The following is a 27,041-nucleotide window of genomic DNA, read 5'->3' as shown; positions in this document are numbered from 1 at the left end:
ATTTATATTAGGTAAGAATGTTTTACTTTGTTTTATTAATATTATAATTATAAAGAATATTAATATTACTTAACACAATTTTAATATTATTATATTTTATTATTATTATTTCTAAATAATACTACTATATTAAACAAAGCTGTACCAAAACTTGTTCCAAATATGAACTTTGAAACCAAACCGAGCAGCCACAAAATCTCTGCTAGGTTTGATTTACAAAGAAGGATTATATCAGGTCACCTATATCTGAACACGTGTACATCTGTACATGCATATCTGTTTATAAAACAAAAAATAGAATAACAGCTCATTAACGCAAATATCTAGTTATTTCAGAAACTGCTTATTTGCTGGAATTTCCATGCATGACCATCTCTAGGGTTTACAGTGAATGGTCTAAAAAATACAAGAGAAGATATCCAGTGAGCGACAGTTCTGTGAGTGAGAATGCCAGAGAATAGGTTTGAGCTGATAGAAAGGCAACAGTAACTCAAATAACTACTCATTACCACTGAAGTGCCTGTAAGCAGAAGAGCATCTTCGAACACACAACACATCAAACCTTGAAGCAGATGGGTTATAGCAGCACCCGGTGCCACTCCTGTCAGCTAAGAACAGGAAACTGAGCCTACAATTTGCACAGGCTCTCCAAAATTGGACAATAGAACACTGGAAAAAGGTCACCTGGTCTGATGAGTCTTGATTTCTGCTGTGATATTCAGATGGTAGGGTCAGAATTTGGCATAAACAACATGTGACCATGGATCCTTCCTGCCTTCTTTCAATGGTTCAGGCTGCTGCTGGTTGTGTTATGTGTGGAGGATATTTTTCTTGGCACACTTGTGCTCCTTAGTACTATTTGAATATTGTTTAAATGTCACAGCCTACCTGAGTATTGTTGCTGACCATGTCCATGCCTTGGAGAACAGTGGCGAAGCAGCAGGACAACACACCATATCACAAAGCTCAAATCACCTCGAACTGGCTTCTAGAACATGTCAATGAGTTCATTATACTCAAACAACCTCCATAGTCAGCAGATCTCAATTCAATAGAATCCAATTTATTAAATAGTCTATAAAAATCTATTTATTAAATCAAAAACAATTAAAAATAAAAAAAAAAAAAAAAATATAAAATAAAATAAAACAAACAAAAAAAACAAACAAAGACAGAAATAAGTTTTAATTTTTTTTATTATTTTTAAAAACTTTATTAAGGTTATGGGTGATAAGTCTAATATAAAAAGTTGTATTAGTCAGTGGATTTTAATCAATAACTTTCATTGACATTCAGGAAGTGTTTAATACCCTTTATGTGTGAAGAAATAAATTTCATTTTACATATGAAAATATTTTTAAAGCGAACAATATAAAAGTATAAAACAAGCAGTTTGTTGAGGCTTTGTTGTTACTGTTCTTAAACTGATCTGCTATAATCCCTGGCACTAATATGAAAGCTTATGTATAACCTGTTATGCTTATAAACATATACTTCAGTCCTGACATTGAAAACTTAAGTGCACTTTCTGCGACCACAGATGAGGAACCGTAAGCCGCCAGCAGTCTTGTATGCTGAGAGAAAGATGGAGGCGTTTCAGTGTCTTTAACTTCTAGTTTTTGTACTCGTACTTCTGCTCCAGTTTGTACGTTTGTTTTCTTCCAGTCATGCCTGAGTTATTGAGCTTCTTCTGTTTCTTTCTTTCACAGTTTGAATAAGAAAAAGTCACTGTGCTAAGGGTCTGTTTATTTCTTCTGCGAGTCCTGCATGACCTGATCATAGGAAGGAGGGGGCTGGCTGTAGTAGGACGGCAGGGCTGAATACACTGCAGTCACGTGACTGGGGTGGTTCTGCGCTGGGTAGACGGTGGAGATGACTGCAGTCTCCGAGTCTCCATAATTGTGAAAGCCAGCTTGATGCAATCCTACAAACACACAGAGATGACATACACACAGCGGATAAGACCACATGTGCGCTGTATGCAAGACGAGTGCAGAGGAAGAGATTACCTGGTGCTGTGATGGGGTGTCTGGTAAAGGACACATTAAAATCAGTTCCCTCGGGTGGAGAGTAAGGGTGGACACGTCTGCGAATGAAGTACCCAGTACTGCAGCAGCACAAAATGCCAATTATCAGCAGCAGCCTACAGATCAATCAAAAACAGCCCATGAAATCACTTGAATTGTTCTGATCCACAGTGGCTCAGTGTCCTCTCAAAAAAATAATATCCAAACTTATCAGAAATACCATAAAACTTAGGACAAATGGTTTGAGAAATGGATGGGTGTTCCGATCCACTCTTTCTGATTTCCAAAAAAATCCTGTATTTTAAAAACCTTCAAAATGAAAAAGAACTTCTAACAAGTGACTCACCAGAAATACCATATTCTCTGAACAGAAAGGGCTCGAACACAGCATTGTGTGCCACAGCAGTCCTCATATGTCTTGCATCTATGAAACAGACATATTCGTCCTTCAGAAGTTTGGGGTCAGCAAAGATGCAGTCAATTGGTCAAAAGTGTCAGTAAGAAATTTATAATGTTACAAAAACTATTTCACATAACTTCTGTTTCTATTATTCTGTATTCTATTCATCAAAGTGTATCAGGGTTTCCATAAACAGGTTAAGCAGCTCAACTGTTTTCAAGGGTGACAATGATAAGAAATGGTTCTTGAGCAGCAAATCATTATTTGTGGAGAATCATGTGACACTGAAGACTGGCATAATGGCTGCTAAAAATTCAGCTTTGCCATCACAGGAAAAAATGACATGTAAAAATATATGAATCTACAGATTTATAGTTAGTTTACAGTTTTCATTCAGAAAATATTTTTAAGATGAAGTCTAGTATTTGTTGCTGCACAAATGACTTGTGAGGTAAAAGCAAACTTGATGATGAATGCGTTCTTTTGAATTAAATGTAATTAAGAAGCGTGATGCAGTGTCTGCTGCGGCTGCAGGAGAATTCATCTGTGCTTTTGGTGTGAAGACTGAACAGTTTGTAGCTCACCTCCTGTGGCGTATGTCAGCGGCTGGCTGTACAGGAGCACTTGTGATAAATTACTCTTATTGAAACCATTAAAAAAGGGGGAAAGTTTCTGAGCTAAGGAATTCTCTTTTTTCACTGTGCATCTGAATGAGTTCTTTAACCACCATTCTGTTTCAACTATTAAGAACAAAGTAGAAAGGGGTGAGGTTAGTAAAGATTGGGGTAGTCTGGGTCCTGGTTTTCTAGCTTCTTGTTTCCTTCCGTAAAACCACAACAACTGCTCTATTCAATTCTATTTTATCTACTATACTTACATGAAGTACACAGGATAATCTCCTTCAAAGTACCAACAGTACTTTTTTTCAGCAACTGTCTGCAAATGAAGAGATAGTTTTATAAATGAAGTCTCATGTGTACAAAAGTAATCAACTGGGTTCATTTGCATGGAAGAACTATCATTTTGTCTTGTGTGTGAAAAAGACACTCATGTTTTTTCCAGTCTAGCCAGTTGATTCATGTCAAGTACTATAGAGACAACTGTTTCCAGTAATTAAAAGCTAACACAAAATTAACCTCTGCACAAATAGTCAATCAAAATAAATGACTATCACAGCGTCAAACCTTTTTGCTCTGTGTCCTTTTAAGTGAAAACCATATATTTTAACATAATGGTGTTTTTCTTATTTTTATTTTATTTATTTTTTTATTTTTTTGTGACAGCTGCATCTGATATCATGGAAAATAAACTACAAAGAGCTTCTTGTCTGATTCATGGACGAGAACAATAAACAATGTTGTGTGCTACATAGACATTGTGTCTGCGTGTGGAAAATGTAAGACATTTGTGTCACAGAGACTAAAGGAGCAAGAGATGCATGACAACAAAATGTGAATGATAAAAAAGTATATATGTATAATAATAATCCTACATCAAAGTTCATAACTAACATGTTTTTGTAAACTCTAAAATAATAAAATAAAATGCTGCGTTACTCACCTCAGCAAATAAAAGTGTGACGAGGAGGCCGCATAATAGTCGCATTCTGTATTCCGGCCTCACAGCGCGAGATCAGCCTGCTGTACCTGCTTTACCTCAAGAACGCAAGAGACAGGCAGAGGCCACAGAAGCTGCTCGACAACGGTGATGGTCGGTCTTTTAAACGGTGGGTTGTTGATCCACATGTCCTGCACTGGAACATTATTAAACTCTCATGCAGCGCTCGAACTGTGGCATTGGACTCTCCGACATCCTCTACATTCCACATTATACAGCGATGAGGATGACATCACATGACCTCACATCACAAAGACACGTTTGTGCAGCTCTCTTCTACTGATTTCATCGCTGTTGGACTACTTTCACACAAGTAACCTAAACCTTTGACTGATCACACTTGTAAATAGCTAGTCATTCATCCAAAACCTGCTATTGTGCGCTTTCTCTAGAGCTCCTCGTTTTCTTTCACACAACCATTGTTGTGAGAAAACTAAAAGCCATTTTAATATAGCTTACCTCCCTCAGTTGGCCAGTAAGCATCATTTACACACACTTTAAGTGACTTTAAATCTGTTTAAAACGTCATTTCTGTGTAAAACATAAAATAATTTAGTTTTGAGAAGTCTTCATACAGTGGAAGGGAAAAGTCATCATAACTCAGCTGCAGAAGAATATGTCATACAGGTTTGGAAAGACATGAGGCTATGTAAATGATTACAGAAATATTATTTTGGGGGAACTATCCCTTTGATATTTACTTTCAGTAACTTACATCAGGTTACAACACAAAAATACAATCACCACTAACAATTCATGTTGTGTATCTTTTATTGCTGTGGATGGTTGCAATGTTTTTCAATCTGATATTTTTCCAGAAACCCCAAAAATACAGTTTATGTGGGTACAGTAGGCCATTTTCTGTTAAAATCAAATTTTAAAGTCAAATTAAAAACATTGTCTCTTCACCCTTGTGATGTTCCAAGATCACGTCCATGCAAAGAGATGTAATCAGGAATAACTTTGCCTGTATAGACACGTATAAAGTCTTGGTTCATGACTGAAATTTTCAAAGTGGTATTGTATTATTTCGCTCTTCTCATCATCAAAACAGAAAAAAATAAAGTCCTGTGTCTGACACTATTCTTAAAATGTGGCATTGATGATTATACTCATTACCACAGAAATTCCATTGGCATTAATACAATATCTGTATTTGCATAGATCAATAAATGACATGAAAAGCACATTTTACTGTGGCAACATTCCTCTAGTGTTGATTTAACTCTGTTTTCAACAAATAAATATAGCATTTTTTTTTAAACCTAAAGTTCACATAAATCACTATGAATGAAGACTAAGTTGCAAATATTCCAATTAAATATTTCTGTTGAAAAATTCTATAATCACATCAAAATAAGTTTAAAAATCTAATTAGCCGGGAAGATTTTAGTTCGCAAAACTAAACAAATACAAAACCCTTGTCCAGCATTAAAAAAATGTCCTTTGCTTAAACATTCCCACAACAACCAAAATCACTAAATCAATAAAACCCTAACAGGTTCTAAAATATTATATGTAACAAAGTAAGACAAAAAAATTTAATGCTTTTTCTAGACAAAATGATTTTGTCAGTGTTCTAATGATCCTTATGTATATTCTAACATTAGCTCTATAATCTACAGTTCAATTTAACACCGTAACCCATGAGTGTTTGTGTCATAGCTAAATAAACACTACAAATATTAAGAACAAATTGTCAATTAAATAAAGTTTGAGATTTTGGGGGGGTTTAAATCTGGTAGAAAAATCTAAGCGGTTTTAATTAATCAAGCTAAATAAAAAGGTTTCAATTTAGTAACATAAAACATTATCTTCTAAATTAAGATCTACACAATTTAAAACAACAGCATACAATCATCATGACTACTAGATGCAAACTAAAACGCAAAATAAAACGTAAATTGCACACAACCGTTTAAAAAACACACCTGATCCTAACAGTAACAAATCCATTAAGAAACACACACTCAGTGATTTTTGTGCAACTGCGTAAACAAGACTCAAGGTAGTACTTGGTAGTGTCACTACTGAGAAGCAGCTTCATCTTTGACATGTGCATTATGGGAATCGAAAGACATCAGGTCAGAGGATACGGCCTCTGCTCTGCCCGCAGACAAGCTGCTCTTTTGAGACTGTGGCTCATCAGAAAAACCCTGATTGACACCATCACTTTCTGAGGAGAAAGGTGAGGACTCGTTGGGTTGCACGGGATATTCTGCAGGTGGGGCAGATGACTCGAGATGAAGGGCGGCGGGGTCAATGAGCAGGGAAGAGATGTCTATAGGAGGCACAGAAGAGTCGAGAGATGGGATTGAAGAATTCATCAAATATGCCATGTCTGTGGGCAAGCTATGCTCGAGAGGCAGATTTGGGAGAAGAGGGTGTGAGAGAGAAAGGGGAGGAGGAAAGTGTGAAAGTGGTGCAACAGAAGAACTGAAATCCACAGCTGGATATTCCTCTGTATTTTGCTCCTCAGGGTTACCACTAGGAACCTCCCTATCTTGAAGCTCCTCTGCAAAGAGAGACACATTTTACAACCTAGACTTTGACTCACAGATTGAATTCTGTTCACCTAAATGTAGCAAGGTGGCCTCACCGACACCTGATACGTCAATGTCCTCTCGGACAGCTAGGGATGTGTTCGTCATGTCAATGGAAGAAGTGGATAGGTCCAGTCGGTCTGCTATGTCTGACACCTCCGAATTCATCATGGCCACTTCTGACTGATCCGAGAAACCTGGAGGAACCATTGCTTTGATACATTACAATGTCTTTTCATGATTCTTGTTCTAGATGAAGCACATTTTTCGATGCCTTACCAGGATCCATGACTCTCTGAAGGGGAGGTGGCAGCGGGGTGTCAAGATCAAAGCCACTCATTGACTGACTAGACGCCATTAAGGACACCTGAGGATATACATTTCAGATACACTGTTGTAAGCATCTACTAAAAATTCAAACCAGAAGTAAATTTATTAACTCTTTCCCCGCCAGCATTTTTGAAAAGGTTGCCAGCCACTGCCAGCGATTTTGATGATTTTCACTAAAATTTGATGGCCTACAGTTTATTTTGCTGTATGAATATTTCAATATGCAATACACCAAAATAAAGATCAAAGCCTCTACTTTTAAACACTTTCAAATTAATCCATTTTATTCTAGCTTATAGCATTCTTTTTTTATCAACACCTGAATATAGGTAGGTTTCATAAAAAATTTATAATTTTGAGCAAAAAGGTGAGGAAATCAAATTTCTATCAAAAACTACATCTGGATAATATTCAGTATGATTATCAAAGCATGATTCCAGTAAATCGCTTCCATCAACACTTCCACTTCAACAATACCACTTCCTGGATCATCATTTTCCTCCATAACATTATGCAGTTCTCATTTATATGCTGTTTATTGCTGATGATGGCATTATTTATCATATGCATCTGTTTACATAAGAGATTGCTAGTTTTTTCATCCTGTTCACATGTGTTTTTGTTCGGGAGGTTTTGTACTCGTTCAGAAGATGTGTTATAGCGCCCCCGAGTGTATAACAGTGAAAACATGGAAAGCGGGGAAGCGTTGTCTTCTAAATGACGAGATAACTCATCAATGGCGGGGAAAGAGTTAATGTTGTTTAGACAAGTTATGTACATACACAAAACATTTACAGGCATAGTCGGACATTCTGTCATCATTTACATACCCTCACATCATTCTAAACCTGTTTGCATTTCTTTCTTCTAGGGCTGCACAATTAATCAAAATAGAACCGAAATCACAAAAAAAATTTGAATAATAAATAAAAAATTATGACCATAAATATTAGCACTGTAATATTAGTTACAATATAAAATAAAAAAATATATTGTTTTTCTTAAATACTTGACTATTTATTTTACAATGAAATATTAAAAAAGTAATATTTCTTATTTCATTTTTGTTTAGTAATTTTTCTGTTTTTATTTAGCAATAGTATTATTATTTAGCCATGCTTAATAAATTTATTCGACCACTACCACCTAATGTAAGGTTTCTTGTAAAACAGTAAATTTGAGAATTCGTAGATAACAACAATTATTATATTTTAGCATTATAAACACTACTGTTACTAAAGAGCTTACAAATACTGGTTGATTAACCATTACAGAAACATAAAACAATTATTTTGGTAATCACCAATACTGTTAGTTTAGGGCAGCTGTGGCACAAATCTTACATTGGGTGGTGGTGATCTAATAAATTTGTTAAACACTGTATATTCATAAAATTTGGGCCAAACTGTGCTGCCCTAAAAACAAGCACAGCAAATCAGTTTTTCAGAAGTAAATTATGTGTTTTTCCCCCAAATCGTGCTGCCCTACTTCCTTCTGTTTTGTTTTGGACCCCATTTACTTTCAGTGTATGGACCAAAAAACTGAGACCTCTTTAAAAATATCTGGTTTTGTGTTGCACATTAGAAAGAAAGACATACAGGTAAATAAATCACAACAGAATTCTGGGTGAACTATCCCTTTAAGTAAAAGACATCACACTACAGTCTTGTGTAAAACTACCTCTGTGAATCCATTTGTAGGAAGCTCTTGCTCTGGCGTTCCTGCCACAGGAGAAGCTTTTGGACTGACTTTTTCAGATTTTGGGCTGTCAGGTCGTGCTGGGATTCGGTGCAGGTAGCCATATCCAATGCCACAGCCGAGACTGCAAAGACAAAAACATTATAATGAAATGCACAAAAGCTCTGGAGGAGGCAGTTATGTGAGCTGTTTCCTCATAATAATGGCTGATTCAAGACTTCGTTACATTTATATCTTCTGTAACAGGGATATTACCTGCCTTCTCCGCCCCAGGCACCATTTGGTGTGACAATCACCTCCCTGCAATTATCAGTCTCTGTATTGTAGACCAGCAGCTTCAGTGGTTTCCCCTCATGGGCTTCAATTAGGGAGAAGAAATCCTCTGACTGTCAACAAAACCAAAACATTAAATAACTTTAAATAACATTCATTTTTTTTTTTTTTTTTTTTTTTTTCAGAAATAACAAGCAAGCATTCAAGAAAATAATTGACGTCTTACATCTTGGAGAACCTGATCAGCTCCAACAATGAAATCTGAATGTTCCTGGAGTCCGGCCAATGCTGCTGGTGAATTTGGCTCCACATCCTAAAACCAAAGCAGGTAAAATAATTACACAAAGAAAATAAAGAGAACTGTCAAAGAAGACGAAGTACCTAAAAAAATGCAAGGATCACTTACGAGAACATGCCAAACGTTTTCATTGGCTCCTTGAAAGCTGCAGAAGCGGACACTGGCTCCCAGAAGTCCTTGACCACCCCACATGTTGCTGGGAACCACTTCCAACTCTCGCATCCTCATGGTCTTTGTGCTATACACTTCCATCTTCACCGGTTTCTCCACATTAGCCTTGAGGAGGTCCTTGAGCATTTCATTCTCCTGGTTCTGTTATAGACAGCGTATGCCCAATTTTAATCAGAGTAACAGTGACCGCATTTACATGCACATCAACAGCCATGTTTTGGTTAAATGTTTATTCCAACTAAGACATGCACTTTCATCTTCGCTTACATACAGGAGATGTAGTATATATTCTGAACAAGATGCTAACAGGACCCCCCAAAACATTTAAAATGCTGTTTTACACAGATTTCTAGAAAGTGGAATAATGGGTTCAGGTTATTGCAATTGGTCTTAATATGTTTACAAGATTCTTGCATAAACAAAATATGACCACAGTCCAATATTCAATTATATGAATGTCACAGACCACTGAAAAACACTTGAAACAGATAAATATTTGTATATTATTTTTAGCTACTACACAAACCGGATTGCTGTGTTAAATTATACACAGTGTAGATTATACAGAGCTGGAATTTACATGAAAAACATCTTTAGAACACAGAAACAGCATTACTTGTAGGACATATTAAAATGTTTACATGAAGTATGCATAATCAGAACATGAAAACATTACAATAGTAATTAGAACATTGTTGTGCATATAAATCTAATCAAGCTGACAACTATTACACCACTGTCACTGATTACAAACTACATGGAATCATTTACTGGTTATTACTTGTGTGAAACTTGACTTAAATATTTGGACTAAATGTTCAAGATTACAAGAAGTAACTAATAAGGCTTTACAAACTTACAAGACGATTATGACCGATGGATATGATGAAATCAAAAAACGGTTCCAAACCAGCTTTCTCTGCCGGTGAGTCCTCTTGAATCTGTAAAGAAATATAAATACATCACTGCAGAGCACAAATTCCATTGAGATCGGGCATTTCAGATGGAGTCTTTATTTCAAATGAATTTATGTTGTGCACCTTGTTTTGTATTCTGGTAAGTTTTGTGTTGTGTAAGTTTAATAACATCCATCGAAGGCACGTAATCTGACGTAATGGATATCTGAGAATATCCCTGTGTCCCAATGTGCATACTATCCACCCCATCTGCCCTAAATACTATTGAAAATTACTAATATAACAGAATTTAGGATGGATAGTATGCACATTGGGATGCAGGCTATGAGTTTATCCAGTGACGTGGCGGCTCCGCTTAGCCTATATATTCCTAAATCCGGGATCTGTTGGATTCCTGACCACGAAATTGTTCCAAAACACTTTTACACAGTGAGGACTATGTAACGTGTGACCATAATGTGAGAAATCACAAATGTTAAAATAAATAAGAAGGTGTTTTCGGAGCTGTCAGAGTTACAGCACAACAGAACCTGTAAATACTATTTCCTGACAGTTGCCACTTTGCAAGTATAATTTTTAAACATTGAAAGCCTTCCACAGATGTTAGTGCCGTAGATAAATATAAACATAAACATGATAAAGATAAACATGAACGCACACACTGTCAGTGCAAATCTGTCAAAGCCTAAAGCAATGAGGACATGAGACCTTCATCAAAGCATAGCTAGAATGCAAAGCTTCTCGATGTCAAAAATAACGTCAGCAAAATTGAAGTTATTTACCCCATGGACATGATATCCTTCTGTACCCCCCTCAGGTGCACCACTGCTCTGTGTTAAACCCATTACTCTTGAGGGTTTCGATGTTTTGCAGTGTTACGTTTAGCTTTCCGAAACAAACGACCCTGACAGAGATTACTCAAAACATCGTGGCCATGTTGTCCATCTAGGCAGGGGAGAGCAATCGAACAAGATGCCACCGATCAAATGATTTTTCTATCTCGGTACTTTATTTCTTTTTAATATTTGTCAGCTAAAACAGCAAATACAAGTCGTGTGTGGCTAAATTGCATAATAATAATACAAAATGTATAATTATAATTAAATGTTACATTTATATTTTATTCAAATATCTTAATTTATTTTATTGTATTATTAATAGTATTACTGTTGTTGTTGTTGTTGTTGTTGATAATGACAAAGCAACAAAACTCAACAACAAAATTCCAATTATTTGTATTCACACAGTTGCATCAATTTCGATTTTAACTTCACCCTCTCTGTTCAACAGTTCGTTTAGCTTTGTATTAAAAGACACCGTTGTTATATTTTATTGATCATTTTGTATTTGAATTTTTCAATTATTTTCAGGCATTTTGAGGCTACTTCTGTTGTTTTCTGAGGCCCTCTTGTGGGGCTTCCAAGCAAAGAACAGCAGTAGAAAGCCTAAAGTATGAGTATGAGTGTGAAAATTAATCAAACCTCAAATTTGTTTTAAATTGAATAAACAATATCTATATATCTACATAAAAACCAATAGGTTAAGAATACTGGAATTATTTCCCTTTCTTCCATGTAAATCAGTACTTCTCACTGGTTTTGTGAAATCAATTTTATTAAGATGAGTTATTCCGAAAAAAAATTGACACATTTTGAAATTTTCAAAAATATTCACTGAAGTAAATACAGAGCAGGTATACCACTGATGAATGAAATATTCACAAAGCAAATGTAGCCTGAATTTCTTCATATATTACAAGTCATTCCTTAAATGAAAAACATTTCCTTTTAAATGAAAAGGCATGCTGGCCCTTGAAAAGACGATCATGAAATATGAAAATGGCATTTTGGCATTTATATCAGCTCACTCATTTGAAACACTGTAACAAATACACTGTGCTACACAAAAATAAAACTTTGATTCATATACATGATAATTAAAGCAAAACACAACTGAGAAATAAATATGAATAGGCTTTTATAAATAAACATTTGAGAGTAAAACTTTATTTACTGCAATAGGATTAGTTTAACACCTTATAAAAAGGTGATGAAGCCTTTAGTTTACGAAGTATAAATATAAAATCTTACTTGAAACCACTGTACAAACTCTCCAAGACTTTTGGCAAAAAAGTTGACATATTACTCATCATGATACTTCCCACAGATTTTCACTGAGTGGTTTTTAACTGTATTTACACTGTGATCATAAATGGTTACAGACTACATTAATATCCTTAAATATAATTCTAAGGAATATCCTTAAATTTCAGTTATTTACCATTTTTCTCATAGTAAATGAGATTTAATGATACTGTACAATTGCAAATAAACAATGCTCATTTGTCTTTAAAACATCAACGAAAATACTGAGTTGCTCAGATCCCCATTAAGAAATTCCTACAAGAGACTCCAGAAGACTGACTCCTGAGTCCTCTGTTAGAGTGGGACTGGGACAGCAGGGGAACTGGAGCTGTGACATGTAGTCCAGATGAGTGCACACTTTCAAATGATTGCAGCTTAGACAGTATTCATGAAAAGTGTCAAAAAAGACCAGGTCAGAGCCTGAGGACAGACTGAGGTCCATGTAACAGTTCATAGTGTGATCCGGAGATGCAGATGGTGTATTAGGGATATCAAATGGATCGTCGACACATTCCATGGTGGCCTGATTAGCATTTTCATCCAGATACTCCACTTTAGATGTACTGGTGTTGCTTTCCTTCGTGGATGTGCCACCAGAAGCTTCTGTGGACAGATCATACTCTTTAATGTATGGACATCCTTCTCCATCAGAATCAGAAAAACTGACTATGTGAGTGAGTCCTCTGCTGTCCATGTCCAGTGTGGGTCGCTCTGAGGAAGGCCCTCCGTCCGTCTCAGAGTCCAGACTCAGAGATGAAGAGCAGCAGGAGGTGTCAGTCATGTCACTGCTCCAGCTGTTGTCCCCCTGCCTGCAGAGCTCTGAGCTCAGGAGAAATGAGGGAGAGTTGTTTTCTACAGGAAATGTAATGGCTCTGTTCCTCTCCGCTGATTGTTGCTCAGTGGCAGTTAGTCTGTTGTCATCGTGCAGCCTCTTTTCCAGCTCCAGCTTCATGTGTGTGTGGATGTAGTGGCTCCGTACACGACTGGAGTTGAACTCAATTCGGCCTGCGGGATTCCCACAACATTCCTTTGAACATCCACAAGGAAAGTTGGAGCGATCCATCTGTTGACAGATAATGTTTACCAAAACAAAAACAATCAGTACGGCTGCACAACTACTTCATTTCTCATAATGAACAACTGTTGCTGCCCATAGGAAAGAAAAATCATCTCAATGAGATTAGAAGGAGAGTAAATTGAGACTTCTGTTTTTTTCTCATGAGAAAACGACTTTAGCAATCTCACAAGTGTCTCCAAAAAGTCTGAGATTTCATTATAAACACAAATATTTCTCAAATTTCTAAAAGATTTTTTAAGAAATTAATACTTTTATTCAACAAGGATCTATTAAATTGATCAAAAGTGGTAGTAAAGGCATTTATAATGTTATAAAAAACATAAATTAAAAAAATAAACAATCACCATTTTAAAATTAAATAATAGAACAAATAACACCAAAAAAAATAATGAATAATCACCACAAAAATATTAAGCAGCAAAAATGTTTCCAACACTGATAATTATAAGAAATGTTTCTTGAGCACAAAAGCAGCATATTACAATGATATCTGAAGCATCATGTGACATTAACAAAAAACAGTTATTTTAAACTGTATTAATATTTCAAAATATGATTGTTTTTAAGAAATGCAGCCTTGGTGAGCTTAAAATTCCAATAAAAATCTCCTAAGCAGTGCAAAATCTTTTGAGCAATAATATGTCAAAGATTAATATGACAACTGAACCATCATCAATAAATATATATTATATTATAAGTATATATATATAGAGAGAGAGAGAGAGAGAGAGAAAGTTGTTAATTTATTGCTTATTACTTGGCACTTGATGCCAGCCTGGCTGCAGGCACAGGTGTCCGGCTCACAGAAGCCCTGGCAGTGGCATCCACAGTCTTCCCTCCACCGCCGCAGATCCTTCAGCTGCCTCTTCTCCTCCCGGTCGATTCGCACCACCCCTGCTGCTCTCAATAATTCACGTCTCCGTTTGGAAGAGTAGAGACGGAGGGATCCCATGTCTTTCAGCTTTGTGCTACTGAGAACGGCATCCTCATCTGGGACGTCGTTCACTGTCAGCCTGGCTGCTTCTGTCACTGTGAGAGTCCCACTGATAATCAGCTATAAAAAAGAAGATACTGTAAGAAGACAAGTTAAAAAAAGAAAATCGTTTCTTAATATCGGAAAATAAGCAACTCACCTTCTGTCTCATTGCCTCCAGCCTCTCCTCTTGGTGTTGCTCACGGAGCCTCTCCATTCGCAAGCGCTGCTGCTCCTCCGCGTGCTCCGCCAGGGTGAACTGCTGGCGGGTAGTGTGCCGTCTAACCATGCCCAGTGTGCAGCCACCATGACTGGGCACACTGCTGAAACCTTGACAGCGCTGGAAAAGGAACACTGTAACCAGGCCAAACCGAACACTGCCTTTGGATTGAGTATCTTTTGTCTTCTTCAGGATGGATGAAACTAAAAGTAAAAAAATAAAATGGATTAATTTTTATAAAGTTTATTATTAAGATTTTGATGCTGGTTTTGACTGCAGTAAGGTTTTGACTGCCACTACATAGTGATTTTCATGACAATGTGGGACACGTGCGGGACACAGATAAATTTACTTGAACATGACAGCTATGCATATGGAATTTTAATTAATTTTAAATGCCAGTCACAGCTTTTTATTCTTTTTATTTGATAATTTTTACTGTAATATTGCAATTTTACATTTTTACAGACATAGCAAGTTATTACAAATCTCCCATTTCGGCACTGTCCCGCACCCGTTCACCCTACCACTGCACAAAGTCACTCTCTAGAACCTTCAACCTTTTTTCCTATCTGGTGCAATGAGCTGACAACCTCCACCTGAACTGTGGAGACCATTGCATCTTTCAAAAAGCAACTGAAGACATACAAGCACTTGATCACCCACACCCTTAAACCAATTCACTTACACATACTTATCTGCATTTTCTTGCCTGCTTTCTAATCTATAGTTGTCTAATAAACCTGGCACAGTATAATAAGAATATTGTCAGCTTTGTGACAAATTGCTTTTGTTCCTCTTTGTAAGACGCTCTGGATAAAAACATCTGCTAAATGCATAAATATAAATGTAATTCTTCTATAGTGATTGTCACTGTTGTAGTTTCCACTAGAGGGCAGCTGAGTCGGATCTGTTAGCAAGTACCCTGAACTCAACACTAGAGAGCCCTAATGAGACATTAAGGAAATTACATTAGTGGTTTGGACATTTTTCACATGCAGTACTAAAAAAAAAAAAATAAATAAATAAAATAAAAAACCTTTCATGATTGCAGAGTTTAAACCCATCTATTGCAATAAAAATGTATGTGTTTGCAATGGCAGTTTCATTTGCTGAATGAGGTTTATGGGCTAAAGTCAAACATCAGTTGTATTTGCAAAGCAGTAGCCCTTAGTAAATCAGCTTTATTTGCAGTACCTCACATGCAGATTTCATAGTGAATCAACATTGAAAAACACACAGTGGTCCAGGCATGTCCAGTCATATAGACAGACAATATAATCTCATAGTACTACCTGCAAAGGAAAACACTTACAGAACAGATATGCTCTGTCCCGGTCAGGACGGTGTATTATAACTGTTGTGCTTACATTGGAGTTTGTAGGTTTAAAATGACTCAGTCAGGACGACTGTGCACAACATCTCGTGATAAACAATGTTACAGCTGTGTGTTTCTCTTCTTATCTAGTGCTCTGCACAATAACACTGAGGTTAGATAACAAGACCCCTGCTTATATGTGTTTTAAAACACTGGAGGTGACAACTGTTGCTTTGCATGGTTTGAAAAATTCACAGTTACTATGCTTTACTATGCTTTACTACAGTTACACGGTTACTTACTTGGCATATGATGACTTGAAGAGAAAGAACCAGCAGGCCCAAAGTCCACACTATCACTTTGGGGGTGCTCTTCATCACTGTCCCATTCAGAGTGTGATGAGGGGGATGAGGAAGAGTAAATGGCATCCTCATCTGGGAAACCATATTTCCTCTTTAAACCCCCATGCTGCGATGTAGCCATGGCGATCTGTCAAATTATGTAGGAGAAATTAAAGCATAAGATTAGGTAAGTATCAATTAACTGAAAACTACAGCAAATGCGTCTAGGGAAAATGTTCACGATAACGATAAGGAATTTAAAAAAAAAAATCTAGTTTATATACATTTTAAAATATATTTAATAAGAATATAATTTAGTTAGTTAAAAATATATTTTATATATTTTTTTAGAGTATAAGCTTTTTTATTACAAATATCAAAAATTCTTAATTAATTAATTAATATAATTAATAAATATAATATATGATTGCACATGACATGATTTTGCAGACAGAAGGTTTTCAAATTTTGACAAATTGATCCTGTTTTGTTCGTAAATATATATTTTTCAATAATAAACAATTATACCACTTATTATATAAGATAAAAATAGAGCTCTTGTAATAAAGGCTTTTTTTCATTAAGATATCAGAAGAGTTATATCACCACAATAGTTTTTGCCCCTATCGAAAGGAAATTTAATTCAGAAGTTAAAAACATGCTCCAAATACAACATGTGAGTCATTTATATATAAATAGCATTTTAAAGTATTTTTGAATTAATTAATAGGTCATAAAACGAGATTTCATTTTTGGCCGTGTACCAAGTATGAAAAAAATTATTTGTGGAGGTTCAGTAACCAGTAGCATACAAATCCTAACCAGCAGCAACTGGACACCTCTCTCTTGTGCAGGCTGGCACCAAAGATTCACATCTTCACTCTGAGCGAAAGCCTGTTCAGCAGGTTTCCCAGTAAGACTAAACTTGACTTACTACAACATCACAAGCACAGCTTTCTCAGGCAAATGATCATTGTTATTAATCACATCATGCAAAGTGTATGCAAACACAAAAGTGTGCATTATGCAAGCAATGATTAGTCTGGAGGGAATCAGTGGTTCCGTCTATCTCCCTCTGAAGTCATTAACATTCCTCAGATGTTTGGAGGTCTTCAAGAACAAAATGTTAAGACATTCAGCTTAGCTTAACATCCCAAACGGGCTAAACTGCATGACCAATTTTGTAACCTGATACTTCTTTTTATTGCTGAATCCCCCAAACATATGAAAGCAACTGCCAAGCTCCATTTCAAAGCTTATGAAAGCACTTACAAGTACACGCTGAGTGCAAAAAGAAACAAAAGAGGAAACCGTAACACAAAACGCACATACTTAAGTTCTTCTGCTTGAGTGGGTGTGCATTGGAAAGAAATCACATGCTAGCACACACACACACACACACAGAGAACTCTGTGTACCTCAGATGACAGAACAACACTACCTCACACTGCAGGACGGAGCAATCTGCATCACAGATCACCTGGTTCTTGTTCCAAGTGCATCCAGTCAAGCCCAATCCCCACAAATGGCTCATATGCCAAGAACACTATGCCCCTGTGCACACTGCCTGTATCCTGGACAACCTTAGCTCTCTCTTACACCTCTTTTCACACAGGTCTGGTTTTCTTTGGACAGTGTTATGTAAACACCTGCACTGTAATCCCAGATGCCACAAAGTCAACTATGTAAACGGTTATAGCTGCATGAGACAAAGGACACTTTGTGTTGCACATAATTGTAGTAGTGTTCATAGCATGTAAATCCTGCTTCAACAGAAATGCAGAATCAACAGATGCGGTGACACATGTGATTTACAGCTTCCTCTAGCTGTGACAACATGATAGTGATCTCTTAAAAGTGTGCAGACACCAGCCTTCAAGTCCATTCAATTATTCATTGCATCCTTTGTGTACAGTATGTGGTGTGGGAGTGTTTATAGTGCAGTGAATGTGTAAGACAGGAGGGCAGCTGATTAGGCCTAACATACAATAACAAACAAACAAAAAAATTCACTGAAAGCCAAATAGAACTGATCCTTTCTTGGACTTGGCAGTGACAACTGGCCAGACTACAACTATGCAAATGAGCATGTGAATGTTAGAATGTCGCCATAGAAGGAGGAGGTGGAGTTTGTAGACTGTGAAATGGGAAAGCAGACAGATGTCAGGTGGTAAAATAGGTTATCACTCTGGTCTACAGCAGACAAAAACTAGACTTTTTCTCACATTTTCAATGCAGCAAAGTGAAGATTTAAATCATCATGTTATAAAATAGGGTAAAGTGGGACAGTTTCTGATCATATTTCACTGGTGCTGTTTTGGCTACAGTGTCATTCAATACCAATTTAAGATGAACTTAATACTGTTTACTACTTACTAATGGAAGGAACAGATTATTAAGCTAAAGTGTCCCAATTTTATCTTTATTCATCCTATTAAAAAAATGTAAATAAAAAGTAGTCAAAACCACTCCAACTTGCCTTGGCCTTAGGTAAGCATCTTTCATCTATGAGGATCTGATTCCCTGACAGGTGCATCTACTTTCTGTCATGTTATCCTCCACATATGTATGTTTTTCAAACATCACAAATATTCAAATATGATGATTAGGCTAGTGTTCAGAGTTAATAGAAACTAACGTCTAAGCAGAGCAGTTGCGTTAATAAATGCATATTATATAACTTCTATATATATATATATATATATATATATATATATATATATATATATATATATATATATATATATTTATATATATATATATATATATATATATATATATATATATATATATATATATATATAATATATATATATATATATATATATATATATATATATATATATATCTTCGTGCACGAGCACTTTAATTCTGCAGCTGCTGAACTTCCGTGGCGGACTTTCTCGCGGTCATGCCTATTTATTCAGGATCGTAAATGACCACATCAAAACGCGAGAACAACAAAGTATAAGACCCGCGGTAACGATTAGTGATTCAACCGCGTAGCATACTAACTGTCCTATTGAGTTCGCCTTTGGGAGCGTTTTATGTAAAATAATGTGTTTCACGCGCTGCATGAAATGTAAGCATCTTGAACAAAAACAAACACTCACCCAGTGATTGTGTATCCGTGTATCATGTGTGGAAGAGACGACCATACGATGCTTGAAAAGTTATCAAGATAGCACCAACGTCCTGTTTCTTAGCTCTCGCTGCACGTACAGTACAGTGAGATCAGCTGTTGTTGAGTTGTGTGTGTTCGTCAGTGGAAAACTCCCCCCACACTGCCTGACGTAAACAGTAATATGAGGACAAAAACAGCAGTCATGACGCTCACTCAGCGCGTGCACACGGACACAGTGACGGGCAAACAACAGTCAGTTACGACGGAACTTGCTAAACAAACTTGTCAATGACGGAAAGCTGCGTTGAGTGGAGAGAGAGGCTCGCGCCGGTCCATTCAGCTGCCCACCACACGAGGATGTACTGGATGTCCTTCCTTTGGTTTGTGTGATACACCCCTATCACTCCCAAAGGGCCACAAAGGGCTCGTTATTCAGCAAAAATCAAAGTGTTATTAGACCATAGATCATTAAGCCAAAGTCTGGTTTTGTTTTCTTCCAGTGAACACTTTAAAATGAGGAAGTCAGTGTTCTGTCATGTTTTGATAAAATGTCCTTCTGATAAAATACTGTGTGAGCAATTGGGCATAGCCTAATTATTTTGGCAACCAACCATTTGTGAAAAGCATATGACGTTCATATAATGCCATTAAGGTTAATGGTTTTCCAAAATCCATATCTCCTCAGACAGAATAAGGGAGACAATCAGTTTCTGTCTGCACTGAAAATTGGTGTAGTATTTACAAACAAGTTTCAATCAGAAATTAGTAAAAAAAAAAAAAAAAAAAAAAATAGTCCTACAAGAAACGGCAGGTAACACATTGTATTAAACATGAACATTTGAAGTAGAAAGACTGAAAAAGTCTAATCTTTCAAAACATAGTTAAATATTTTTGTTGTTGTTGTTGTTTACAACTTTGAAAAAAAAAAATATTTTTACAGTATAGGCATATATTTTAATGTCTTGACTACAAAGATACTATCCACTGTTATTGCTCTGGAAAAATACAGTTTGTTGAATAAATGTTGGCCAATAGCAGTGCATGTTGTCATGATGAAAGATGTCAGTAAACAGCTTTTTTTCAACCGAATTTAAACAGTTAAACAATTACAGAAGACATCATAAAACTCATGAAACAGAAAAAAGGCACAACATAACATACAACACATCGAACCACTGTCTTAGAAATATTGAAATTTACAAATTGTGTAACTAATTATACAATAATTTATCACATTTAAAATATAACAACATGACCGGATCTGTAGACAATACTAATAAAGAAAACACACATTTGATTGAATTGGACTTACAGTTCTTAAAAAAAAAAAAACTTTAAAGTTACTGAAATATATATTTTGTGACAACTAGCCCCAGTCTCTCTGATATTTATTTAGCCTGATGCTTCCTACAAATGGATTAATGGATCTTCTCCATTTTCTCTAATGAAGTCTGTTCAAGCTTAAATGCTGAGGAAGAAAAGACAGGCAGTGATAGAGGTCAGACAGAGGAGAAAACCATGAGCCACTCAGCCAATCACTAGAGAAGCACTCCCTGGATACCAAAGAACCTCTCCATGGCAATGACACTGTGAAACATCCATCACAGGAGACTACTTGGGCATCATGGTTTCAGAGGCAGATGGTAACATCTTTGTGCCTCCCTCTCACTCTTTCTTTCTCTCTCCTTCTCGCACACACATAACACTGACGGTATCACCTCAATGATTTCCCATCTGTTTGGTAATGAAACCACAGGGCACATATTACCCGTCAGCTGGTGGTAAGACAGACATACAAAAGAACCACAGATGCTTAAAAAGCAGGTTAAAACATGTCAACAGTACGCTGGGGAATGAGCTTTCAAACATAACACATCCATCTGCTAAAGGGTTCAGTGTTTTGCATAAAATAAGTTGTGGTTATTATTAACTATTCGGTGAATCACCAGAAAATCTACTGAGAGAGTGACCACAAGTGGAAAATGCGATGTAGGCGAAGATGTGTTTCTGCACAACTTATTTTTAGTGCATACCACAGACATTGCACAACATAAGCTAATCAATTCAAAGCATGGACCATCAACTCTGTAGTAGTGAAAGTAGAATGGAGAGGAGGGAATATGTTATTAGATCACAAACTGTACATCTGGGAATAATACACTGGACAAAAACTGAATTTGATGATTTCTTCATCCAATGAGATATTCATTCAGAGCAAACAGTATTTAATATTTAAATTAATTTGTGTAATATAGCTCTCTGGAGTACTCGGTTCTGATTGATCAATTGCACCATCCAGTGGTCTGATATTGCCTAATATTCATCATCATCCATGGCATGCTCATGAAACCGGAGTTACTTTCATGTCTGTCATATCACTCCGTGGACTAACTCTCTCATTTTACTCAAACACATCTGGTGCACCTCATTTAGCAATTGTAGTAAAAAAATAACCGCAACTTAATTATTACTGTAAAATTTTTGCAGTGTTCTTCTTGTTGCAGGCCGATTCTTTTGTACATTATTGAACAATTTATTTGCAGAAGCTTTAAGATGATGTGCTGGTTAGATTATAAAATAATAAAATAAAATAAAATCAATATTTCATGTCCATGTATTTATTTATTTAATGTACAGTCAACAGGTTACTATCACAAAATAAATTGTAATCAATAATACGTGGTTTAATTTGTGATTACAGCAGTTAGCTGTATATTTTATTATACAATTGTGATTTTTTTTAGAATAATAAGCAGATATGTAGCATTAATAATATGCTATTATTATTGCGATAATAGTCAGTTAATAATAGTCAGTACATTATCCCCCCAAAAAACATTAAAAATTGCATATTATTGAGCATCAACTAGTTTGATGTAATTATATGCGTTTTCTTTTGAAATAATAACCAGTGTTGTCCCAAAAAATGAAATGCACAAACGTTTTTACTTTCTCTTGTAAAAAAAAAAAAAAAAAACATCATCATTGCAATAATTTTCCTTTTATATAGGCTATTCTTTCATATATTTGTATATATTTGTATATATTTATGATCATCTGTCACAAATTAATAATTTTTCTCCACCATATTCAAACTGTCAATATATGCTTTTTTCAGCACACAAGTGAGTCTCATTCTACCCCCCCCCCCCCCCCCCCCCCCCCACCCCCCCCCCCCCCCCCCACCCCCCCACCCCTTCACTCAGGCAATCGGCTGTTGTGTAATAGTTAACCTACATTTCCCATCTCGCTCTCAGGTTGCTGCCACTAGCACTTGTGGCCCACTTTCTGTCAAGATGTGTCCTACATACAAGGAGATTCTGACAAACTTTACAAAGCTGTCGGCACAAAAAGCTCTGGCCTAATTTCTCACCCTTCACTGAATTCAGTCCAATAAAGTCGCATCTGCTCCTATGATCTCTGCTGAAATGGTGGAAGTCTATAAGAAGTATGAAGTCCAAAAATATTACTTTTGGACTTCATAAAACCAATTCAGCATATAATACTGAGTTGCACATTTACATAGCTTTTATTTGTTTATGACTTGAGGCAATGGAGAGTTAAAGACCTCTAATCAAATGACTGATAAATACTGGTGGGATCTAGATGCAGGTTTTAATGCGAAATGCAAATCTAAGATGCAAATCTAATGGCAGCGCCTTTGTGTTTGGGCATTTCAACAGCAACAGCTATGGTTATATTCTAGTGGTGTTTGTCTATCCATCTGAATAGACAGGCTGAACTCTTTAAGACTCTTTGTTTGCACGTTTGCTTGTGTTGCCATGGCAATTCAGTGCACCAGGTGTGCCCTTCTCAATCTGCAGCTCTACATGTTAAGATGAGGGTATGGAGAGCAGTTTTAAACATTCTTATGTTTTTAAAACTATCATGGCATTTTCTTTTCTAAACCAGGCATTTAGACTATGTTATGTAATTAAAGAAAGTTTACCTTTTACAAATACTGGAGAAATGTAATGACAGGCATACATAAAAAAAAAAAAAAAAAAAAAATCCTTATAAAACAGAACTGCTTCATCCTGGCTTTAGTCATTAATAATCTTTGTGTTGCAATGGTGAGTCATAAAAGCACCAAAAAGTGAGATGACCAAGTACACAATGCCATTAGCTGTTTCATTGTTATCTTTCCCCACAACATTCACTATATAAATGTGACATATTAACACATTCATCCTTTTACTTTGCTTTGACATCACCATGGGAACAGCGACCATCTGAAGCCCGAATAGGGCTAAATGATGACTGAGGATGTTCATTCTACACAAAAGCATGACTAAGCAAAATATGAGTTCTTGTATAAAAAAAAAAAGTTACATTTCATTATGAAAGTTCAGTGTTAGAAAGTGCAAAAAAAAGGCCTGAATATACACAAAAAGAATGTATAACGAATATAAAATAGTAAAATAAAAATCACTCAGTTTTTGCTCCATGCTAAAAGTACAGCAGATTTCATCTCCTCCATGTAACTGCGTAATTATTATTATTTTTCTTTAAGGGCAGGCCACACTTAGTTTAACAGTCATAAATACATACTGTAGACCTATATTTATCCAAATGTTTTTGGTACTTGAGAGCCATGGTCAGCCTTGCAGTTTCTTCAAAAACTTTCCTTTTGTGTTCCAATAAATTGTATTTATATAATTTTTGCTAAGCCACACGTAATAATTTTGTTAAGCTTAAATGTAAGAGCTAAGTTTATTTAAACATATATATAATGAAATCATGTACCAATGATTCAGTGATACAGTAACGTTAATTACAAATTTGTGGTAACCAGATCGCCATCTAGTGGTGAATAAACGACATTGAATATGGGTTCCCTGCCTGTTCACTATTCGGCAGTGAGCAAGAGAGATTCATGAGGAAATCAGAAAGATTTTTGTAGGGATGAATGAAGGGAGAAAGCTTGTAAGTGTAACTTAAGGTAAAAAAAAAAACAAGTTGACTGTTCTTTGTCCTGCAAAAAAGGTTTATTTGAATATCTAATAGAAAACAATCAAAAAGATGAAATCCAGTATTTTTTGAATTTATGTTTTTGTACAAAAGAGGTTGCCTGTAGTCAAATTCTGTTAGGCAGTCGTTCATTCATTTATTCAGTGTCTATGAATAGCAAGATGATGTCCAGAGTATACATGACCTCAGTAAGTGCATGCTAACCTTACATAACCTTACATTTTTCAAGTGTTTTGTCTAGACCCTAGACTAACAGCTAGCAGACGACCATAACTTGAAACCCTCTTGTTAATGAGAAAATTAGTTGAAATTCAAAAATCAGTGTGCTGACATGGAAGGAAGCAGTCATCATACTATAACCATTTTTCTTAAATGCTCTACTGAATTGTAAACGCAGTTAGCAATATTGTAATGCATTGTTTAAGGACCCATTTTACACTTCATTCAACCCTCTAGTTGTATTGGGTGCGAAATAAGTGATCACAGTTTTCCGGAAACCTGAGGTCAGGCTATAAATGAGGGACTGTGTCCTGTGTGACAGGAGTGTCTAGTGAGTGATGCTCTAGTTCACACTGCTCAGCGTAACAGAAGGAAATGAGGAGCACAAGACTGATCGCTTAAGGTGACTCTCTAACCAAAAATGAATTGATGTGATATTTTGTCAGTATGTTTTTTTGGGTAGTTAAAGTCGTACTTAAGCTCATACATTACTCAAATTTAGGCTAATGAACATTTAGTCATACTGAATGAACTGCAGTAGCTGTGTTTGTGTATTGATTCTTACTGATATTATCTGATATTTTATCTATTCACTTTCATTTTGCTCCTGACTGTGTGCATGATTATTTTAAAGATCTCCACTTTTTTGTAATTTATGCATATTATGTTAAAGCAAAGCTTTCAATGTGTGATGTAAAAAAGCAGGTGGATCATGTGACTTAACTGAGTCAGATCAGAGAAGTTACTACAAGCAGGTGGATCATGTGACCAAAGTCATTTACACACTGTTTTACTGGTACTGTGTTAGATTGGATTAACAATTATTTTCAAGATTTTTTCATATATTTTTTAAATATTTTTCTATTTGTTTTTGTTTTGTTATATTTTATATATATAAAAATATAGATATATATTATATATATATATATATATATATATAAGATATATATATTTATATATTCTATATTATATATATATATATATATATATATATACTATGATGTTTGTTCTCTGATGTGTTTTCTCTTCTAAGATGAGCTTTACCTTGAGAAGAAGTCAGTCCCTTAAGAGCCTAGTTCATGGTCTACATCAGAGGTGTTGCTTTGGGACAGAAGGACACCTGTTTCTCAACTTGTTGAAAGGTAAATATGCTGACTTTCATATTCCATGGACCATATTTCACCTATACCGACTCTTTTCCCAACTCTGTTGAAGTTCATGGCCTAAACCTAACTGTTTTTGCTAGGTATGAAAGCTGTGTGGACCTCACAGATGTCGACAGGGAAGAGGCCTGGTCTAAGGTATATCACTTTGATTGACTGTATATTAAGTGGAATAGCAATACTGTCAATGAATTGCGGCTTACATAGATCTCTGCATCCCACAGTCATCTGGCCTGAGAAGATCAAACCATGAAGAGAGTAAAGTGGAAAATATCTGGAGAAGATATGAGTCCCTCAGTGGGACAAGTAACACTTTGTCTAGAAGTTTTTAAATGGAAATGCCGCCCCAGCAAGACCTAGTGGGCCCTGACACTCGGAGGGTCCTGTTAATGAGTCAAACAAGTATGCCAGCAGCCCTAGGCTCAACGTCACACCGCAGGCCAAAAGCAGCCCAGTGAGTCACATTACCTCACAGTGGAGGGAGGCACCGACAGGGTGGGAGAAAGTCTATTCTGGTGCTACTACTGCCACCAATGCTAAAAATAACAAGGCTCATCAGGTGAGTGTAACAATCACGTCATGTTTTATTTCTGTTTGTGTTTGTGCAACATGGACAGTCATGACTCAGGAAAGGAGCATGTATGCTTTTCTCGTAATGTAATCACTAAATTATGTGTTCAGCCCAGGGTCATTATCATTATACCTAAAACTAAATCTATTAAAAACATTTTTGTTAATTGATATAAAACTGAAATAAAATTTAAAAAGTAAATATTAGTTGTAAATTTAAACTAAAAGAAAATCAGGAATGTTTAAGTTGAAGCACTACAAATAACTGGAAATAAAAAGTAAAACTGAACTAAAAAATAAATAAAAGCACATTAAACATAAATATATTTAAAAAGAACAAAATTTTAAACAAAATATTGATTAGTAATACTAAAATAGCACTGTTTCAGAGTCCATTTAATAGGAGCTGACACATTGTAAAATTATGTTATTATCATAAATCACTAATATTATTTATATTATATCCTAAAAACATGAGATGAGCAAGTTATATATAAATAAAACAAGTATGATCAGTGACTGGAGTCAGTTCAATATGAATTCACACGTTTTAATTAAAAAAAAGGTAAAAACAATAAATCAACAATACCTTAATAATAATATCACTTCTATTTGATCTTAAAAACCTATTGTTAACCTATAACCT

General features: G+C 35.8%; 3 protein-coding genes and 1 long non-coding RNA gene across 5 annotated transcripts; 1 reads left to right on the top strand and 3 right to left on the bottom strand.

Moving 5' to 3' along the window:
* Positions 1–1,219: 1,219 nt before the first annotated feature.
* On the bottom strand, positions 1,220–4,425 carry LOC109107203 (vesicular, overexpressed in cancer, prosurvival protein 1-like). Its single transcript, XM_019120483.2, has 5 exons — positions 3,988–4,425; positions 3,305–3,363; positions 2,374–2,451; positions 2,010–2,143; positions 1,220–1,924 (listed from the first exon to the last, which is right to left on the bottom strand). The coding sequence occupies exons 1-5, from the start codon at positions 4,030–4,032 to the stop codon at positions 1,746–1,748; spliced, it is 495 nt and encodes a 164-aa protein (XP_018976028.1). The 5' UTR covers positions 4,033–4,425; the 3' UTR covers positions 1,220–1,745.
* Positions 4,426–4,797: 372 nt separating this feature from the next.
* Positions 4,798–11,259, bottom strand: LOC109105566 (Golgi reassembly-stacking protein 1-like). Its single transcript, XM_019118848.2, has 9 exons — positions 11,057–11,259; positions 10,218–10,298; positions 9,295–9,498; positions 9,115–9,201; positions 8,871–9,001; positions 8,598–8,739; positions 6,867–6,954; positions 6,644–6,784; positions 4,798–6,559 (listed from the first exon to the last, which is right to left on the bottom strand). Exons 1-9 carry the CDS (start codon positions 11,117–11,119, stop codon positions 6,072–6,074), a joined length of 1,425 nt encoding a protein of 474 aa, XP_018974393.1. The 5' UTR covers positions 11,120–11,259; the 3' UTR covers positions 4,798–6,071.
* A 600-nt stretch (positions 11,260–11,859) lies between these two features.
* On the bottom strand, positions 11,860–20,012 carry LOC109105577 (cysteine/serine-rich nuclear protein 1-like). Of its 2 annotated transcripts, XM_042773001.1 has the most exons (6): positions 19,462–20,012; positions 17,790–18,485; positions 16,310–16,496; positions 14,630–14,892; positions 14,254–14,550; positions 11,860–13,481 (listed from the first exon to the last, which is right to left on the bottom strand). In XM_042773001.1, exons 2-6 carry the CDS (start codon positions 17,880–17,882, stop codon positions 12,663–12,665), a joined length of 1,659 nt encoding a protein of 552 aa, XP_042628935.1. In that variant the 5' UTR covers positions 17,883–18,485; positions 19,462–20,012; the 3' UTR covers positions 11,860–12,662. The 2 variants fall into 2 exon arrangements, with proteins under 2 accessions (XP_042628935.1, XP_018974401.1); XM_019118856.2 differs by lacking the exon at positions 17,790–18,485 and having other exon boundaries at positions 19,462–20,001.
* Positions 20,013–25,733: 5,721 nt separating this feature from the next.
* Positions 25,734–26,136, top strand: LOC122148028. Its single transcript, XR_006162015.1, has 3 exons — positions 25,734–25,804; positions 25,909–25,963; positions 26,050–26,136. It is a non-coding gene; the product is annotated as an uncharacterized LOC122148028 (long non-coding RNA).
* The last annotated feature ends 905 nt before the right edge of the window (positions 26,137–27,041 follow it).

Source organism: Cyprinus carpio, chromosome A2 (assembly GCF_018340385.1).
Source record: "Cyprinus carpio isolate SPL01 chromosome A2, ASM1834038v1, whole genome shotgun sequence".
NCBI classification, from domain to species: domain Eukaryota; kingdom Metazoa; phylum Chordata; class Actinopteri; order Cypriniformes; family Cyprinidae; genus Cyprinus; species Cyprinus carpio.
Note: the sequence above shows the minus strand (reverse complement) of the source record. Positions and strands in the feature narration are given on the sequence as shown.